At 38.9% G+C, this 19,540-nt stretch overlaps 1 protein-coding gene across 2 annotated transcripts in view; it reads left to right on the top strand.

Annotated features, from left to right (window-relative positions):
* The window catches only part of TCTN2 (tectonic family member 2), a 1,339,098-nt gene that overhangs the window by 1,228,499 nt on the left and 91,059 nt on the right, over positions 1-19,540 (top strand). For both annotated transcript variants that reach the window (XM_044068545.1, XM_044068546.1), the window contains one exon: positions 2,629-2,717. In XM_044068545.1, the coding sequence (XP_043924480.1) occupies positions 2,629-2,717 (89 nt within the window). The remainder of the gene's footprint in view (positions 1-2,628; positions 2,718-19,540) is intronic.

Raw genomic sequence — 19,540 nt, 5'->3', positions numbered from 1 at the left:
AACTTGGATAACTGGATGGGGAACAGAAAATACACTCCTGGGATTCCACGGTGCTGACTTGTATACACATATAGCTATATATATTAATATATTAATATATATATATATATATATATTATGTGTCTTTAAGTGTTACTTATTTTGCTCCAGACTGGATATGTGCTGACCATTTGAATAGAACTTGTTTATGATGGGTTTTGGAATATTACTCTCTTCCTTGGGGTTTTATAACTGTGAAACAAAATTTCTGTGCTAAAACACATGCATATATTAAGGTAAATAATAAACATTCCAATATATTTGTCATTTTAATTTGTGTTTGGCAGAGATGCATGCTTTCTACAAATTTACATCAGCAATAAACCTTTATTATTTAAGTTGCAGAAAGTCATTTCTGGTTTCATAATTAAAAATCAGAACATGATCTAATTGCTTATGCAGACAACACAGTTTTAATAACCAGAAATTATGAGTAAAATATTGGTAAGACGCATCATATTTAGCTAAATAAATATTAGGATATGTGATAAACTAAGAACTCAGAAAGAATAAAAATATCAGTGATGCAGGTTGAGGATGATACCAGAAGTGGCACACTAATGCAATAGCAAAGACATTTACATATTTCCATCTCTTGATAAGGGTTTTCTGCATGCTTTTCATCCTCCATCCTTAATATCCAAGCTGCTGAGGAAAGTTATGCAGGTCTGAGCCAACTTGATCCTCATTGCTCCCCCTATGACCAAGACAGCCCTGGATTTCCCTGCTCAAGGGACTGAGCAATACGGATGCTAAGATCTTCCTCATATCATGCAATCTCATGTCTCAGCAACAGGGGGTGATAATATACCCATAGTTAAAGAACCTACGTCTTGTATCCTGAAGATAGAACTCTGGTTTTGCAGGAAAATCTTTTGCTCCAGAGTTCCTTAGGATCCTAAAGTAATTTGCATTGACAGAACTTTCTCTCTTATGTGCTCCAGTATCTGGAATTCATTCTAATACATCCTTTGCCAGCTTTCTTCAGCACACAGTTTACTGTACATCATCAGTAGCAAAATGTTTTAAGTACATAATAGATAGTTCTCATTTTTATAATAACTGTTTTGTTCTGGAACAAATGTGTCTCCGTTGTTTTTTTTTTTTTTTTTTTTTTGTAGTGCATTGTTAGCTGTATGCTACATTTTGATGGCTTTTTCAAGTCACATTACTTTTATCTTTTTTGTGTTTATTGCAATACAGTTGCTTTACTTATTGTCTCATGAGGTCACACTAATGAAAAGGAACGTGTTAAACTGAAGTTCAGGATATCTCCAGTGTTGTTGTTTTAATGAAGAAGTATTGCTTACTCACTATTTTGTTTTTCTTGTCTTAACCAAGGCATTAAGTAACTTTAATAAAAATATTCTACAATTTCTTGAAAAAAGGTACTTACCTTTTGTCTGAAGGGAAAAATATATTGCTTGAGTTTTTACTGTTTTTAGTGCTGTACAGGAGTGTGTGTGTGTGTGTGTGTGTGTGTGTGTGTGTGTGTGTGTGTGTGTGTGTGTGTATGTGGTGAGGGGCTGTAGCATGCATCTTAAATTTAATGCTGTAGTAAAGCACAACCTTTATAGCCAACTTTAAGTGGCTACCTAGCATTAAATTTACCACATCTGGCAGAACAAATGCTAAAGTTAATAGTGAACTCTACATTTGGAAGAAATATTTTATGTAGAAGGTATCCCAGACAGTGCTGGATTCGATATTAGGTGAACTAGACAGGGGCCCACTGACCAGGGGGACTGTCACACCATTTATTTTTTAATTTTAAGTTTAAAAAAACTGTACAAGTCTTCTTTAATGGTGTTCGTCTTTAAGAAAGGGCAGATGCTCTGTCTGTGCAATGTTTACATCCATCCAGTCATGTATCCACACATGCCTACTGTTGCTTGCATCGATGCATGCTTGCTTCTTCTTCAGTTCTATGTCTGGGCACAGAATTTAAACACCTTTTCTGTCTCTTCCACTGTTATCTGTAAGGTAAGGCACCATTCCTGCTTAGGGTGGGTGGGTGTGGGTGTGTCTGTGTAAAATGCCCTAGTTAGAGCTAGCAGGTTAGTTAATTTAATGAGGTTCAAACCCTGTACCTTCGTTACAGGAGACAAGATCCTGAATCCTGTACACCAAGTACCAAACTATGAGTTTCAGTGCATTTTTAAAGAATTGTGATTTCAGTACATTTTTAAGGAACTGTGAGCTTCAGTACATTTTCAAGAAATTGTTTTTGTGGGGGATTGGGGGCTTCTGTGGGGGTCGCGCCAATCCTTTACCCTGCCTGGGTGCCTGTTTGACCTTGATCTGGCTCTGAACCCAGAACTTGAACATGCCACCCATTACAGTATTTAATATGGCAGCTTTTAAGTCGAACCTGAATAACTGTTGGTTTGATAAGCAGTCTGTTACCCGTTAGAGTAAAATGGTGATTACTCTTTAGCGAAATGGAACTTTAGATGGTCTTTCTGTGATGAGTATATGTGGCATATATGAAGGGAAGAAAAAAATGTAAGCAAACAAACTGAAAATTATTCGTAAGATTTTATTGAAAGTTTAAATATTTGTGTGTATCCTAACACTGGTGTATTGTAGTTTCCAGATGAATTACACAGAATATGACTGCAACAGGAATGAAGTCTGCTGGCCACAGCTCGCATATCCATTGACAACGTATTATACTGGTATGTCAGTGCGGTTAATTTCTTGGTTTATATATTTTTATGTCTCATGGCAGCTGTTCAAAACTGTGTTTCTCGTTCAGTACCATACTCCTCTGAAGGTGTGTGGTTAAGTCCTTGGGTGTGTTCGCTTTGGGAATAGCTGACATTTATTGATTCTAAAACCGTTTACTATTTGCTTTTTTCTAAAAGTTATTTATTTATTGCTTTAAATGGGTGAATGAACTGATGTTTGTAAACTTTTTATTAATCTTGACCCAGAAAACTAAGGCAGAACATATATTTACTGTTAAGGTAAAGTGTCTAGTTAAACAAATGACTGCCTTAACCTAAACTTTAAATAAGTACGTCTGAAGCAGATAAAATCATACTTAAGTCTAAAAAGGTGGCCTTCCCTGGATTATCAGCAGCCATAGTCATTGCCAAGTCACATAAACTGTTGTCTTGCACTAAGAAAGATCCCATTTGCTTGGAATGCTAACATAGTAATCCCAGAATGAAATGGTAACATCAGCATAATTAAAATTGTAGATCCCTTGAACATCTAACTTCCTGGGCTGTGTATGGGCAAGCTCTACAAGCACCTCCTCCTATGCTTTGTGTTATCAGGCACCCAGCGTGATATCATACCAGTGATTAGGTTAACACAACCCTGGTAAAAAATCACAAAGTACATAATTAAATCACTTGATATCAATCTGCAGTCATATGACAGGATCTACTAAAAGTATTTTTCACATTCCAGCTTTCTGTATGTATGGTAAGACTGGCTGAAGAGGCTGTTAGTCCAGCTGCCTGGGAATGGGTCCAAGTAACTCCTGTACATAACACAAGCAGAAAACTATAATTCAGAGTGGAAAGGGATGATGTTGAAATGGGGGGGGGGGGCGCAAGAAACAAGGAGACACTGGGATTTTGGATGCAGGCCTTTAAGGAGAATATCAGTAAGCATACCGAATATTATATCCATAAAGTAGCAGAAATTATTCTAAGAACTAAGCCAACATGGGAATAGAGAAAGGAGATTCTGCCAATAGGGATGACTGCAATTAGGGATGTAGACAATAAGCAAGAGGGGGCTGGAATTTATTGGAGAAAACTGGCAAAGGAACCAAGGTATCAGGAGCAAATAACTAGAGAGGGAAAGGTAATAGAATGGGAAGATGCCAGGAATTTCTTTGGACTGCAGATTAGAGATTGCCTTCCCTATCAAGGATTGATATCAGAGTATAAGCAAACAGAATGAAATAGGGGGTTCTAAACGAAAGACCAGCACTGGTAGAGTTTTAGCGGAATCTAGAACAGAAATTGCAATTTCAAAAAGGAATACTTAGTGGACCATGATAACTATAAGAATCAATCAAAGGAGGTTAGAAAGTATTGTGAAGAGAGGGACTGGATAAGCAATTCACAAAGAAACAATGGGAAGATATATGTATGTCTCCCAAATATGCAACAAAGTCTAGAAGATTTAGGATTTTTGCTTGGAAATATTTACATAGATATTTTTATACCCCAAGTAGACTACTGAGAATTTTTCCTCAGGTACACAGCAAATGTTGGAGGTGTGATGGGGAAGAAAGAGGTAATTGGGAATATATTTTTGGGGAGTGCAGTGTGTTGGTGGACTTTAAGGATTCCTGGGGGATGCACTGTCAGAGATACTGTGTGGGCAGATTGGTGTGAAGAGGGAGATGAATTTTCTGAGCTGTGTTGCAGAATCGGAATTGCCTAGACATGGTAAAGCCTTGCTGTCTCTAATTATGGTTGCTGCCAAAAACATTTACTAGAAAACGGAAATCAAAATCTAAACCAACTATATTAGAAGTAGTGAATATAGTAATAGAGATAAAACAACTAGAACTGAGATCTTTAGAAAAAGATAGGAGCAAACTACATAGGAAAAAATGGGAATTGTGGGAACAATACATACAGGGGAGGACTGAGGTTTAAGAGAAGGCAGGACTTAAATGAGCTATGTAATGTTTGACTGAAAATGATTAGGTACATTATAAGTGCTGTATAGTGTTTGCAATTGGGAGTGTGTCAGTGTGGTTTGTGATGTAAAATGCTTGCAACTAGGATTGTGTCGGTGTGGTTTGTTTTCATTTATATAAATGTATGATTGCTTAGGTCATAAGGAATGGTTTAATAAAGATGTTTCTTGTTTAAAAAATATATATTTATCAGGTAAAGCACAAGAGAGTAGTCCCCAAACTACTAAAATTTGAGCTTCTCAAGGGGTCATTCTTGATTCCATTGCTATGTAGCATTTTTGTTGCTAAGATGTCGTGGGAAACAGGAAAATATAGTTAAGCAAGGTATTTACTATATCAGTAAACCTTCAAGGAGAAGTCCTTGTAATAGTAAATCATAACATTTGGGAGTGGCTCCAAGATGCAGAGGAATGGAGTTCTGTCAGCAGTCTAGGCGACCAGAGTTCGAATAGCATCCCCAGCAATGAAAGAGCCAAGAAGAGAAGAAGAGGAGTGAAGGGGAAAGACCAGCTATCGTATCACAGGGGAGGGGTAATAGGGCAGGTGCTTATTGTGCAGATAGGAGGGTGTGATCTCCCTGGTTGGTATGGGGGAAATCTTCACATGGTGCTCAAGAATGGGAGTGCAGCACCCCTTGCAGAAGTGAGGGATGACCATAGTGTCAGTCCATCATAAACCCCCTTCCTTTATGAGCGAAGTGTGACCAGGAGACATAGGACCAACCAGAATATTCAAACCAACCCTGATGGCTACATAAGTGATGGCCTTTACTGATTGATCCTTGTTGTCTTGATGGGGAACAGTTGGCTGTGAGGAGGCTGATAATTGGCTGGCAGTTCGAGCAAAACAGGCTTACCCACCTTCTGTTTTCCTCTTTAGCTAGATTTTCAAGACAAAATCACTGTAACGATAAGTCAATAACTGGGTTTGTCCATGTTCTGTTTTCTTCCTTTTCTGAATGGATTTTCATCAGCTGTCACATTTTTAGTTAATAGGACCAACTCTAGTGTTAATTCTACCTTTGACTATACTTAAAAAGATGTGGGGAGAAATCATATATATCTAGCATTGTCAAGCACTGTGTATTTTTCTTTGGATCATATAGGGCCTCTCAGGAGAAGGTGTGTTTATTGCAGGCATATTTCTGCTATGCCGTCAAGTCAAAGTATCGTAACAAATCCAGTGTAATACCTGAAACACTTCTGAAAGAAACAGTAATAATGAAACTGTAAACATCTCCTCTGGAGGAAGAAAAAAGGATACCTTTACTGTTATAGTGACCTCTCCTCAATGATCTATTGTTGTGGTGAGTATATTACAGAAATGTACTGATTTTTTGGAGGTGGAGGGACACTATAAACAGAAACCACATTTGGGTACATTCCCAAGCAGTACTTTGTCTGTTTAGGAAGGGTTACTATTAAAGCAGACCACAATGTCTAGTTAGATTCCTAAGCAGTACTTTGTCAGTTATGAGAGACTGATTGTTACAGGTCCTTCTATAGATACAGCCATGCCAAATACTGTTCTGCCCCTAAATTGTGTCTCCAGCTTTTTGCATTTGGTAAATTTGAGATCATTTGTACGTATTTCAGTTTCAAAATATTTTGAGCAGAAACATTACAAAAGCAAACAGTCAAACTCATTGTTTTCCTAGTGGAATGTACTCTTAAATCTGTCTTGAACAAGTTTATTTTACTTATAACAAAAGGCAGTACAGTTAGCGAAGCATTAAGACATAGTTTGATTATCAACAGGGGGACCTTTTTCTTTCTTATAGGAGACTAATAGTTGATCTATTTCTTGAGTCACAACCTCCCGATGTAGTACCCGCGCTGTCCATAAACATCTAGTCTATGTAAAACATGCTTTCCTTCATTCTTCTAAGTTGGATAAAAATATTAATTGTTTGTTTTGTAATACTTTTATTGAATTAGCATTTGTGATGTAGGCAAACTTAAATTTATATAAAAGAAATTAAACCACATTAACAAGTTCATATTTACAAACATTATACATCCCATCTGTTACATATCATGTAATCTAAGCAACATTACATACATTATTCAATTCCTGTCTTCTGTTAAACCTCATTCCTCCTCCTCCTCCAAAACATTTTACTGCATATATTCCACAATTTCCATTTTTTCTATGTAATTTACTCTCTCACTTTCATAGATCCAGCTTCCTATTCCTTTATCTCAGTTACAATATTCACTACTTCAAGTATAGTTGGTGTGATGCCCATGCACGAGCTCAGTAATCAAGGAGCCTCAATCCTCACCACTAACACCAGTGAGGGATGTGCACATTGTGAGGATGACAAGTACACACACAGTAAAGTACAATTTTCCTTAAGAGCACACAGAGATCACAGTCAGTCTGGGGGTAGTTTCTCTCTCTTTCTCCAGATCCCTAATAAGACTCCCCACTGGCACAGCTAAAGGGTTAAGATCTCAGCTGAGTGGTCAAGCCAAAACCTCCAGCACCCTCTCTGTCCAGCCAGTGCTTCTTGTCCCTGCCCAAGTAGCTAACAGACACACACTTTGAAATTTGATTTATATACAAACACACAGACACTCCTGGGGAAGGCTGACACAGGTTTACTAGCTGTGCCCCCTTCTGCCCAGATTATAAGGTAGTTATCACTGCCACCAACCACCCTTACTTATCAACTACTATAAGGCCCTTACCAAAGGGTGACCATTTCTACTGTGTAATGTACTATTATCCAAATGGTACATGTTACCAACAACAAGGCTATTGGAGTGGCCTATATAGTGTCACAAAATGCAAATGCAAGTACTCTTAAGAGCTTAAATGTCTCTAAATAAACCAGCCACAATTAAAAGGTTTAAATATATTTAATAATAAATAATAAAATCACAAGACAATATTCAGTAACTCAGCATGGTGACAACAGAGTTCAGAATCATGGGAAATATTTTAAAACAACATTGCAGGACAGTCCCACATAAATACAGAACACATCTAAACAAATCTTACAATATTCCTGTCTAACTCTAAGAGAGATTACTGTAATCTAGTACTTACTATAAGCAAGACAAGTGCTGATAGGAGAGGATGTTGTCAGATCCAAAGACAAATACAAAATGCACAGACTTTCTCTGAGAGATAGTTCTTAAATTAATAACACATTACTGCTGGGTCATGAAATCACTACTTGTCACTTGACTTCAGTTCCCAGGCTAACAGATACAAACAGTATTTAACATTTCTCTGTGAAAAATACTTATCTCTCAGAAGTTTGCCTAGAACTGGAAGTCATAAAACGTTAAACACTTGCATTTGAAGCCTGCAATTATTTATGTTTCCAGACAATAGAAAGAACTTCTAGCTGTAGGCATCCTGTCTTCTTGCTGAGATAAACACAACCGTAAAACTCTTCACTTATTTTCTCATAGTTTGCAGGTTAGCTCTGTATGATCCAGCTTCTACTATGAAAACACACATTTGCACAGGCATGTAGTTTATACACATTTCTGTTTTTTTCCAGCAGTGTACACTGTGGGTACATTCTTGAAGCTCAGTACATAACATACAGTTCAACACACACTTCTGCACCAGTAGTTTAATATCCACATAACATATAGTTTTCTTACATTTGTAAGACAAGCATACGCATCATATTAATACTGACGAATGACATAGAATTATTTATAAAATTCCAGCTATTTGGGCTGGCAGTCTCACAGTTGGTTTAGATTTTTATTTCCATTTTCTAATTGTTTTTTTTGGTAGCCACCAGAATTAAACTTAACAAGGCCCTACTGTGTGTAGAAAATTCTGATCCTGTATCCCAGTTTAAGAAATAATTTCCTTAGGAATACTTGGCGAGCAAACTGTAACTAACAGAGTACTCTGTAGGGAACTTTTAAAGTCTGCCAACTCATTACTCTCCCAAAACATATGTTCCCAGTTATACTTTCTTCCCATCACATTTCCAATCTTTGCTATCAACCTGGGGAAAATCTTTGGGGTCTACTTTGGGTATAAAAGTATCTATACAAACACTTTCAGGCAAAAAGCCTAAATCTTCTAGATTCCATTGCTTATTTGGGAGCCATACCTCTATCCTCTCATTGTTTCTTTGTGAATTGCATATCTAATCTGCCTTTCCTTTCTTTTCTGATCGATTCCTGTAATTGTGATACAAAATTTCATATGCCCTACTAATTATCCCTTTTTTAACAGCAGCTTCTGTTCTAGATTCATTTAAAATCCCAACCAGTGCAGGTCTTTCATTGACGATTATCGTATACATTTCTCTTTGCCTACACCCTGATATCAATTCTTGATAGGGAAGGTAATCACTAGCCTGCAATCCAAATGTCTTGGCCTCTTCCCATTCTATTACTTTTCCATCTCTAATTATTTGTTCCCAGTATCTTGGTACCTTTGCCATCTTCTCCATTAAATTCCAGCCTCCTCTTGTCTATTCTCTGTACCCCTAATTGCAGTCATCTTTATCAGCAAAATCTCATTTCTCCTTTCCTCTGTTGGCTTAGTTGTCAGTATACTTTCTGCTACTTTATGAATATAATAAATATATTAATAATAAGAATAATATTCTGCATGATTGTTGTTATTCTCCTTAAGGATGAGTCAAAAACATGGAATCATATTCCCTAGTATCCATGTGTAATTTTAGAAGTTGCAGTATCTATTACACAAAAGAGAAAATTATGTGATTCATCTGTCTCCTGTATATGTTGGGCTAGAGAGTTAGTGATTACCTTCCTCCTTATTTCCGATTTGTGCTCCACAATCCTGTCTCTTAGCCTTCTTGTTGATTTACCAATATAAAAACATGGACATTGTTGACATAATGCTAAATAAATCACATTAGTGGTATTGCAAGTAGCTGTACAACAAAATTCAAATTTCCTCCCATTACATGGATGCACAAATTCAGTTATTGTAGTAATACTAGCACAACATATACAATTGTAACAGGGATAAGTGCATTTCTTGTTATATATCATAGGTTCTATTCTATTCAAGCTAAAATCTTTATAACATAAATGTTTCTTTAAACTATTACAATTTCTATAAGTAAAATATGGTCTATCAGGGATCCATTTGCCATAACCTAGCATAGCCTTCAGTATATGCCAGTTATTTCTAATGACTTTTTCAATACTTTTACTTGTCCTACTAAAAGTCATTAGGTATCTCAAGGTATTATCAGACAATGAATATGTGGCAGTAGTACTATCCTGATTAGAAAAATAAGGCCTCGCTCTCCCTTGTCTCATAGATATTTAATTTCTGGCTACATCTAATTTGGGTTATAACCTCTTTCAAGAAGTTCATCTGTCATGTCTTTCATCTGTTTACGGCATATTTCATCTCGGGTGTTTAACTTACGAACACGTAGGTAATGCCCCCTACGTATGCCCTTAAAGACATGCTTAGTATGCATGCTAGTTTTGTGTAAATATGTTTGTTTGTATATCTTTTCTGTAAATACTAGTATCTAACCCAGTTTCAGTCTTAAACAACTGACATCCAAAAAGTTTATACTTAATTCTGAATAGTTCATCTCATATTTAAAAAAAACATTTACACCATTCAGACACAAATAAAAATTATTTAGTTCATCACTAGTACCATGCCATGCTAGGAAGATATCATCCACAAAATGCTTATAAAATAATATTTTATGTGCATCTTTGTTGGCCTGACCAAAGATGTTTTCTTCCTCCCATCTGCTTAGAGTTAAATTCACATAGATGTTAGCTGTCGCTGTCCCCATGGCTATACCAGAAATTTGTTGGTATAGCTGTTTATTAAACACAAACACTTGTAGTAATACTAAGTCCAAAATCTCACATATTGTTTCTATATGGCTGGCAGGCCACATTCCATTCCATATTCATTTGGAATCACAGTAAAGAGAGATTTTATGTCTAACGTTACCAATAAGAAATTTTTCTCTGTACTTTAATTTTACCACTTATATAACTGATTGAGAAAGTCTCCCATATCTTTGATATAACTAGAAACACCAGTTAAGAGACTTTTCAAAGTTCTTTCCAAATATACAGATAACGGTTCAGGGGCCCATCCCCGGCCAGACACAATGGACCTCATAGGAGGTTTATCCCTTGATTTATGTATTTTGGGGAGGCCGTATAAAATGGGTATTGTGGGACATGGAACAGTGAAGAAGTTGAAGGTATCAATATCTATATTATTTAGTAAATGTAACTCATAAAAAGCCATATTAATTTTAGTAATAATTTCATTAATATAAATGTAACTCATAAAAAGCCATATTAATTTTAGTAATAATTTCATTAATATTTCTATCAGTTTGAATGTAGCCCTATCAGAGACTAAAACATCCATGGCCTTAAGATAATCTACTGTATTCATAAGTACTATACTGCCACCTTTGTCTGCTTCTTTAATTATCAGATCTTTATCATTCTTTAGGCTCTTTAATGCTGCAGTTTCTTCCCTAGTCAAGTTGTATGTTTTTTATAATAATTATGATCATAAATTTCCCTAATTTGCTTCTCACATACATCATTGAATACTGTCACAATCGGATCAGTATAAGGTATGAATATGCTTCTTTTACATCCATTATCTACACCAGAGTTCAAATCCCTGTCAATATTTTTAAATTTAAATTTTGTGTAAACATTTTTAAATCAGTCACTGCATTTGCTACATTGTCCGTAGACAGTGGAATGAACTTAAGGTCTTTAGAGAGCAAGGAAAGTTCAGTTTCAGTTAACTGGTGATTTGATAGGTTTACTACACAACTCTCTGGTGTTACATCAGATGGTATATCCATATTCAACACCCTATCAGAATTGCCCTGCATAACACCATTCTCCATAGGTATTACTTCATCTCTATTAAATGTACAATAATTGACAGAGCTACTTACAACAGTATTGCTTGTCATTTCAGCATTATCAACCAAGTTAGGAACAGTGATCATGGCAGTTAAGTTACTTTCATTTAGCTGACTTAAAACATGCACATTTGCTGTCTTAACTCGTTCATCCTTATTATGCCCATTGATATCTACCTGGGCATTTGTTACTACAACATTACCCAAAGCAAAGGGAGTATCCATAGGACCTCGCTTATCATATTTCAAGTTATTAGTTACAATAGAATCATTCAAATTAAAAGTTACAACAAAAGCATTTAAATTATTAAGCCTGCTGCAAGATACTTGTTGATTCACAACATTCATACCTCTTGTCTTGCTTGTAGTTGTCATTTGTTGTACATGCAATTCATTAAATTTGTTTAGCTTATATAGCCCTTTGTAGCTATCAAGGGAAATCATGGGCCTCTGTATTTCCCTATTAGGTATATAACTCGCATTATACAATGATCCCCCATTAATATTCAAAAATGTGCACGCTGATTGGTCAGCGTGCACGTTGTAAATCAGAGTTATAGTAATGGAAAAAGGTCCGATCGCCCGGACTTGTTCCATTACTATAACTCTTTTTTGTACAGCAACAGAGAATGCAAAATCTCCATTGCTTCACACTGTCTCGCTATGTTAAACGAGTTTAACATAGCGAGACAGCTTCAAAAAAAGCAACGGAGATTCTCCGTTGCTTTTTTTAAAGCTGTCTCGCTATGTTAAACTCGTTTAACATAGCGAGACAGTTTGTAAAAAGCAGCGGAGATCTTGCTTTCTCCATTGCTTTTGCCCGCAGCTCTGATGTACTGTGTAGGCATAAGCATGCGCAGTACATCAGAACTGCTGCAGAATACCAGACAGCTGCAGAAGGGCAGCAAGGAGGCATTATACAATGCCATTATTTAAGAAAAGTAATTTTTTTTTTTCTTAAATAATGTCATTATATAATAGCAATAACCCACTTCTGGGTGTGGGCAATGCTGGATTTACCCATGGTTGGCTTTGTTTGGCCACTCGGGCTTCGACCTCATGACCAAACCACACCAACCGTGGGTAAGTCCAGCATTACCCACCCAGGCATGGGTTATTGCTATATTAATCATTTTTGTAGTTGCATTATACCCATTAGCATTATTCAAACGTATTTTTGAAATCTTGGTATACATATGTTGAAATGTATGCATTAATAAGTGCTTTTATATATATATATATATAAATATATATATATATATATATATATATATATATATATATATATATATATATATATATAAAAGCACTTATTTAGTTTAGTAAAGTAACAATACATGTACATCTTTGGGTGATTTCTAAATGAAATGTGACTATATTAAGTTGTATAGTAGTAAACAAATCTGAAACCTTAAGAGAATGTAACATGTTCCTTTAAGACTTTTCAGTGAGATATTCCATCATTTGTTTTTTCTTAATTATTTGATTGTACTTAGTTTGTGATTGGTAGGCTGTGTCATGTGCTTGTTGGATTTTTAAGTATAAAGGATGTGATGTCCTGATATCATTTTATTAGCATTGAAGAAGGACTTTTGTCTGAAAACTCTGTTTTATTAAAAATATTGATACAATGCTGTGGCGCTTGCTTTTTATTTTGGTGCTTTGGACTTTTCATTTGCTGGTTCCACTTTATCATTAGTTCATTTTGTGTTTTCTTGAATCTCACTTCATGACCACAGTAGAAACAGCATCCAAACCAGATGTGATCAGCAGCCAATGATCAGTGAACAGATTCAGAACAAGGAGGCTGTGCTGGTATGGACATATGTAGGATGGACACCCACCACTTGCCATACAAACTGTTATGGAGAGAGTACCCTGCGAACTGGAGAGTTCATAAATCTGCACCAAAGACAGTGTGGACTAAACAGGTGGAAGAGGACCTGAGAAGCTGGTGACTTGACTTACAGGAGGCCAGAAACATTGCCATGGACTGAACAGCATGGAAAGGCATCATGATGGAAGTCTGGAATCCAGTGGCACCCACAGCAGAGTAACAACTATGGGGTTGGCCACATCTGCCGGCCTCCAGTTAGGGACAAAAGAAAAGAAGAAATAAGGCGGCTACCACAGCTCTTTTTCAGATTGTTGGTGACTCCCCTACTTTTAAAATATTGTTAAACAAAACCTTTCAGACAGATCTTTATCACTCTCTTCCTTCCTAGCTTCCAAATTTCAACTGGAATATCATCTATTTGTGGAGGCTTTCCTGCAGATTCGATGTTCTTCATCTCACATTGCTGCAGTCCTTACACTTGGGTAGTCCGCTGTCCTCGGTCGGCCCGAATAACAAAGTATAAGGCTGACGTCGGTCAGGGCGCATTAGACTGACATCAGGACGTCAGGGTACAAATGCGCATGACCGACGTCATATCCTCAGTCTTTTTTGCCGCATGGTCCGATGCAGAAGCAGCGTTGCAAGTGCCGTTCGGCGTTCTGAAATTTTTCGAATTCGGAGTTTCAGACCGAGTCAAAGTTGGCTAAATACCCCGTTGGGGAATATTTTAGTTTTTTCTTGCCTCAGTGGTTTACCGGATGTCAGAAAAAGTGAATAACTGTATTTCTTGTGGGAAACAGATACCGCATAGAGATTATCATACTTTGTGTATTCCTTGCTTAGGGCCTGAGCACGACGTTGTTGGGTGTCGCTTTTGTGCTAGATTCAATAAGCGCACTATTAAGAGAAGGTTAGACTGTGCCAGGTTAGTCTTCGGGAAGCGGTGCAATTACAATATGCCGTCGGATGCTCCGACGCCCGCTTCTTCGAAGAAGCGCAAGGATAAAGCAGCTAAGTCCAGGCAAGATGAGTCGTCCGTACCGGACGCCGGTTCTTTAGAGGTGTCGGTGGAGCCGGTGGTTCCACCGGAGGTTTCTCTGGAGTCCCAGGGGGAGACCTTGTTATTGCAGGATGTGGCCTCTCAGGAGGCAGGTCAGGCTGAAGGGGCTTCTCAGGTTACTGTACTCCCCTCCCTTCCTAGGGTGGTTAGGCCTTCTCCTTCTGTTTCCAAGGCTTCCCCCAGAGGCAGGCCAGGTTTAGCTTCAGTTGGGGTCACTCCTAGTTCTTCAGGATCTGTGCCCAAGAAGCATATGCTTAAAATGGCAGAAGATTTGATTACTTTGATTAGAGGTTCTTTGCCCCCTCCTGATAAGAGGCCTAGGGTGGAACCTGAGTTGGGAAGTTTTGAGTAGGCTTCAGATGTTTCAGAGTCTTCGGCTGAAGACTTGCAGGAGTATTCTCCTTATTCTGATTCTGATGTGGATGATTCTACTCCTTCTGCTTCTCCTCCTGAGGATTTTTCTTTTTCAGAGACTCTTCATTCCATGAGGGAGCATTTTAAGTGGGAAGGTCAGGACTTCTCTGATTCCAGGAAAAGGCTTAGGGAATTTTTGTTTTTACCCCAGCATAGGCCTTTGGCTATACCTCCTGTTCTGGATGTTGTGGAGGATGTGTTTGCAGAGGCTTCTCTTAATCCTGATTCTTTGCCTCCTGCTCCTGTTAAACCGGATAGGTACTATAGGGTGCCTGAAGCTCATAAGTATCTTTTAAGAGTCCTAGGGCGGACCCAGAAACTGTCAGTCAGGGGCCTAAGGGGTTAAGGCTTCTGTTGTTAAAAATCCGGTTCCTCCAGATAAAGAGGCCAGGGCTTTGGATAGGTGGGGAAAGAAAGTCTATACTTCTTCCACCCTAGCTATGAGGGCTCTGAATTGCCAGTTTCACATGTTGAAATACCAAAACTATCTACTTTCTCAGTTGAAGTCTAAGGTAGATGCTGTGGCGGAAGGTATTGAGTGTAAAGAGTTACAAGATTTGGTACATGTCTCTGAACAAGTGGGTAAGCATTCTTTGCAATGTGGTTTTGATGCTGTACAGGCCTCGTCCAGGGTGGCTGCCACTGGGTCAGTTCTTCGCAGGCACGCCTGGCTGAGAGATCAGAATTTATCTGAACATGTTAAGACGAGGATTTTAGATGCTCCTTTACAATCTGATGTGTTGTTTCGTTCACCTGTTGAGGCAGTCTTAAAGAAAATGGAGGACAAGGCTAAGTCTATGCAGACTGTTAAAGATTTTTTGCAGGTTCAGCCTCCGAAGTTTAGCAGAAATTGGCCTACCAAGGGGTGGACGTATCCTTCTTATGATTCCCAGTCTAGGGGTAGGTCTAGACGTGGTAGGGGCAGAACTCAGGGCTCTTTCAGGCCTAGAACAGGGAGTTCACCTGCACAGTCTTCTGGTGAGGGTAGGGGTCAGTCCTTTCGTAAACAGACCCAATGACCTACCTTTTCAGCTGCCAGAGCCTTCTCGTCTGGCAGCACCTTTGGGAGGAAGGTTGGCACTTTTCAAGGAAAATTGGAGTTTAATTACCCAAGACAGATGGGTACTGGATATCATACACCGAGGTTACAGGTTTTATTTCCATACCTTGCCTCCTTTCAAAGGCATGCCAGACGTTCCTCCTCCACAAAGAATAGAGGCTCACAAACAAATTTCTCTGCTGCTCCAAATAGGGGCCTTACAACCGGTCCCTCTGTCAGAAGTGGGCCTAGGATTTTATTCTCGCCTGTTCCTAGTACCAAAGAAGGGGAACACGTGGAGACCAATTTTGGATTTATCTATCCTCAACACTTATCTGGACATTCCCAAGTTCAAAATGTTGACGTTACAACAGCTTTTACCTCTGCTGGGCAAAGATCACTGGATGGTGACTCTGGATCTCAAGGAGGCTTACCTTCATGTTCCTATCAGGCTAAGTTGCAGGAAGTATCTACGTTTTTGGGCTGGGACTTCTCATTATCAGTTCTCTGCATTGCCCTTTGGCTTATCCACTGCGCCCAGAGTGTTCACGAAGGTTCTGGCTCCAGTGATAGCTTTCTTCAGGCTAAGAGGAATACAGATCTATCCTTATTTGGACGATTGCCTGATTCTGGCTCAGGGAAAGGACGAACTTCTTCATCATCTACATTATGTGATAGCAGTGCTAAGATGCCTGGGGTATTCTGTGAACGAAATAAAGTCCAGTCTAGTACCCTCTCAGGACATGTGCTTTCTGGGTGTGAGACTGAATACAGCATCCCAGATGGCCTTTTTGACCCCGGACAAACAGAATCTTTCTCTTTACTTCCATCAATTGTCTCATCAGTCCAGGCTGACTGCAAGGACAGTCCTTCAAGCCTTGGGGTTCATGGCATCTTGTATTCTGGTGCTTCCCAATGCCAAACTGCATATGAGGAAGCTACAATGGTATCTCAAAAATGTATGGACACAGCACTGCCAGGATATGGACACTGTCATTCAGATAATACCTTGCATTCAAAAGGAATTTTTGTGGTGGGCTCAGGAATGTCACCTAAACAAGGGACTCTCTGTGACCCGGCCAGAGGCGAGTCAGATTCTAACGACAGATGCCTCAGACAAAGCTTGGGGAGCTCATCTAAATGGAAAGTGGATACAAGACAAGTGGCCTGCCAGACTTCTACATCTACATATCAATCTGAAGGAGATGTTAGCAGTCCAATTTGCATTAATAGCTTTCAAGGATTTACTTCTTCCAGGGCAGGTGTTGATTCTAACAGACAACACAACTGTCATGTGGTACATCAACAAGCAAGGGGGAACACATTCTTATCCTCTGTGCAGACAAGCGATGATTTTGTGGGAGACTGCTCTCAGTTTACAGCTAAATCTTCAGGCAAGGTTTCTGCCGGGAGCACAGAACTCCTTAGCAGATGTGTTGAGCAGACAAATAATGGATCCCCACGAGTGGAAATTGGATCCTCAAGTTTTTCAGAAATTGACAGTGTCATGGGGAACTCCAGACATAGATCTGTTCGCTTCTCCACTAAACTACCAGATGCCAAAGTTTTGCACAAAAAGTTTTCATCCCACAGCCTGGAAAGTGGATGCTCTTTCATTCAATTGGAGCAATCTTCATGTGTATGCCTTTCCACCTCTGCCTCTCCTCCCAAAGGTACTTCTGAAGGTCAGACAGGACAAACCAAAGATGATTTTAATAGCTCCAGATTGGCCTCGACAGCATTGGTACCCACTACTGAGAAGTCTGGTACGGGAGCCGCCATGGCCTTTACCTTCGATTCCACACCTGCTGTCTCAGGAGAACAGTCATTTACTCAATGTCAAACTTCACTCTCTTCACCTGACAGCCTGGCATATTCTGTTTTGAACCCTGGAGGGTTTCAGCTTCCACAGCAAGTTTTGAATGTTATTTTGGAGGCCAGAAGGCCTAGTACAAGGAAAGTGTACGCAGATAAATGGAAGAGATTTTTATTTTGGAGTGCAGCAAAAGCATTTGATGTTTCTAAGCCTAATTTAAGTGTGGCTCTTCAATATCTTACTGAGTTACTGGACAAAGGTTTGTCCTTCTCTTCTATTAAGATTCATGCTGCAGCAATTTCTGCTCACTATGATTGTGACCCACCATTGTTTTCTCATCCTTTGTTTAAGCAATTCCTTAGAGGGGCAAAGAATATAAGACCCCCACGAAGAGCTCCTACTCCTGCTTGGGATCTCAGTTTTGTGTTGGAGAAACTCACTCTACAACCTTTTGAGCCTGCAGCTACTGCTGAGTTGAAATATTTATCATGGAAGACTGCTTTTTTGTTAGCCATTACCTCTGCAAGAAGGGTTTCTGAATTACAGGCCCTTATGGCAGTTGAGCCTTTCTTAATTTTCCATAAGGATAGGGTATCTTTGCGTACTAATCCTTCCTTTATGCCTAAAGTGGTTTCTAGTGTGGCTTTAAACCAAACTATTCATTTGCCTACCTTTTATGCAAACCCCCAAAATAAAGGGAAAAGATTTTGCACACTTTGGATATACACAGGCAGTTGCGATATTATTTGAGCAGAACTAAAGGGTTCAGGCAGTCTCAGCAGTTATTTGTTTCTTTTGCTTTGAGTTCTCAGGGCAAGCCTGTGTCAAAACAAACTATTTCTAGGTGGATTGGGTGTTGCATTGCTTTCTGTTATTCCCATCATGGCAAGGAGGTTCCAGCTGGGATTAGGCCTCATTCCACTAGGGCTACTGCCACTTCAACAGCTTTTAAGGGGGGGTGGCAACTAAAGATATCTTGGAGGCAGCTACCTGGAGTTCAGTGCATACCTTCTCTAAGCATTATCACCTTCCACTTTACTCTAAATCTAGGGCTGGTTTTGCCACTGCTATTTTACAGGGCATTTTGGCAGCTCCTGCTTCTTTATAGTTGTGCCATCCTCCCTTACCTCTGCTTTGGGATTCTACCCAAGTGTAAGGACTGCAGCAATGTGAGATGAAGAACATAGTACAGTTTTGTACCTACCATAAATGTAGATGTTCGAAGATCCACATTGCTGCAGTCCAATTTACCCTCCCTCCTTCCCCTCTGTAGTTAGAGGCGGTTGTGTGGGTTGGATTGTAAATATTGTGTATATTGTATATATTGTACATAGTATTAGTGCTAGGGTGGTTGGTTGGTTGTTTGTTGTCTTTGAGTTTTTGACCTTTCTTGTTAGGGTCTTGTGACATCTGGGGCAAGAAAAGACTGAGGATATGACGACGGTCATGCGCATTTGTACCCTGACGTCCTGATGTCAGTCTAATGCGCCCTGACCGACGTCAGCCTTATACTTTGTTATTCGGGCCGACCGAGGACAGCGGACTACCCAAGTGTAAGGACTGCAGCAATGTGGATCTTCGAACATCTACATTTATGGTAGGTACAAAACTGTACTTTATACATCACCATTTTTCTCATCTCCACCCATCTTAACTATTAGTTATTGAGCCCCATCTATCCCTAACATTGGCATGTTATGGTTTCCATAAAAATTTCCATTTGTGATTTTTCTTGATTTCCCTACTTCTCTGCTTTATGCAGATTTTCATA

This window comes from Protopterus annectens, chromosome 4.part0 (genome assembly GCF_019279795.1).
Source record: "Protopterus annectens isolate FY-2018-M chromosome 4.part0, PAN1.0, whole genome shotgun sequence".
NCBI classification, from domain to species: Eukaryota; Metazoa; Chordata; order Ceratodontiformes; family Protopteridae; genus Protopterus; species Protopterus annectens.
Note: the sequence above shows the minus strand (reverse complement) of the source record. Positions and strands in the feature narration are given on the sequence as shown.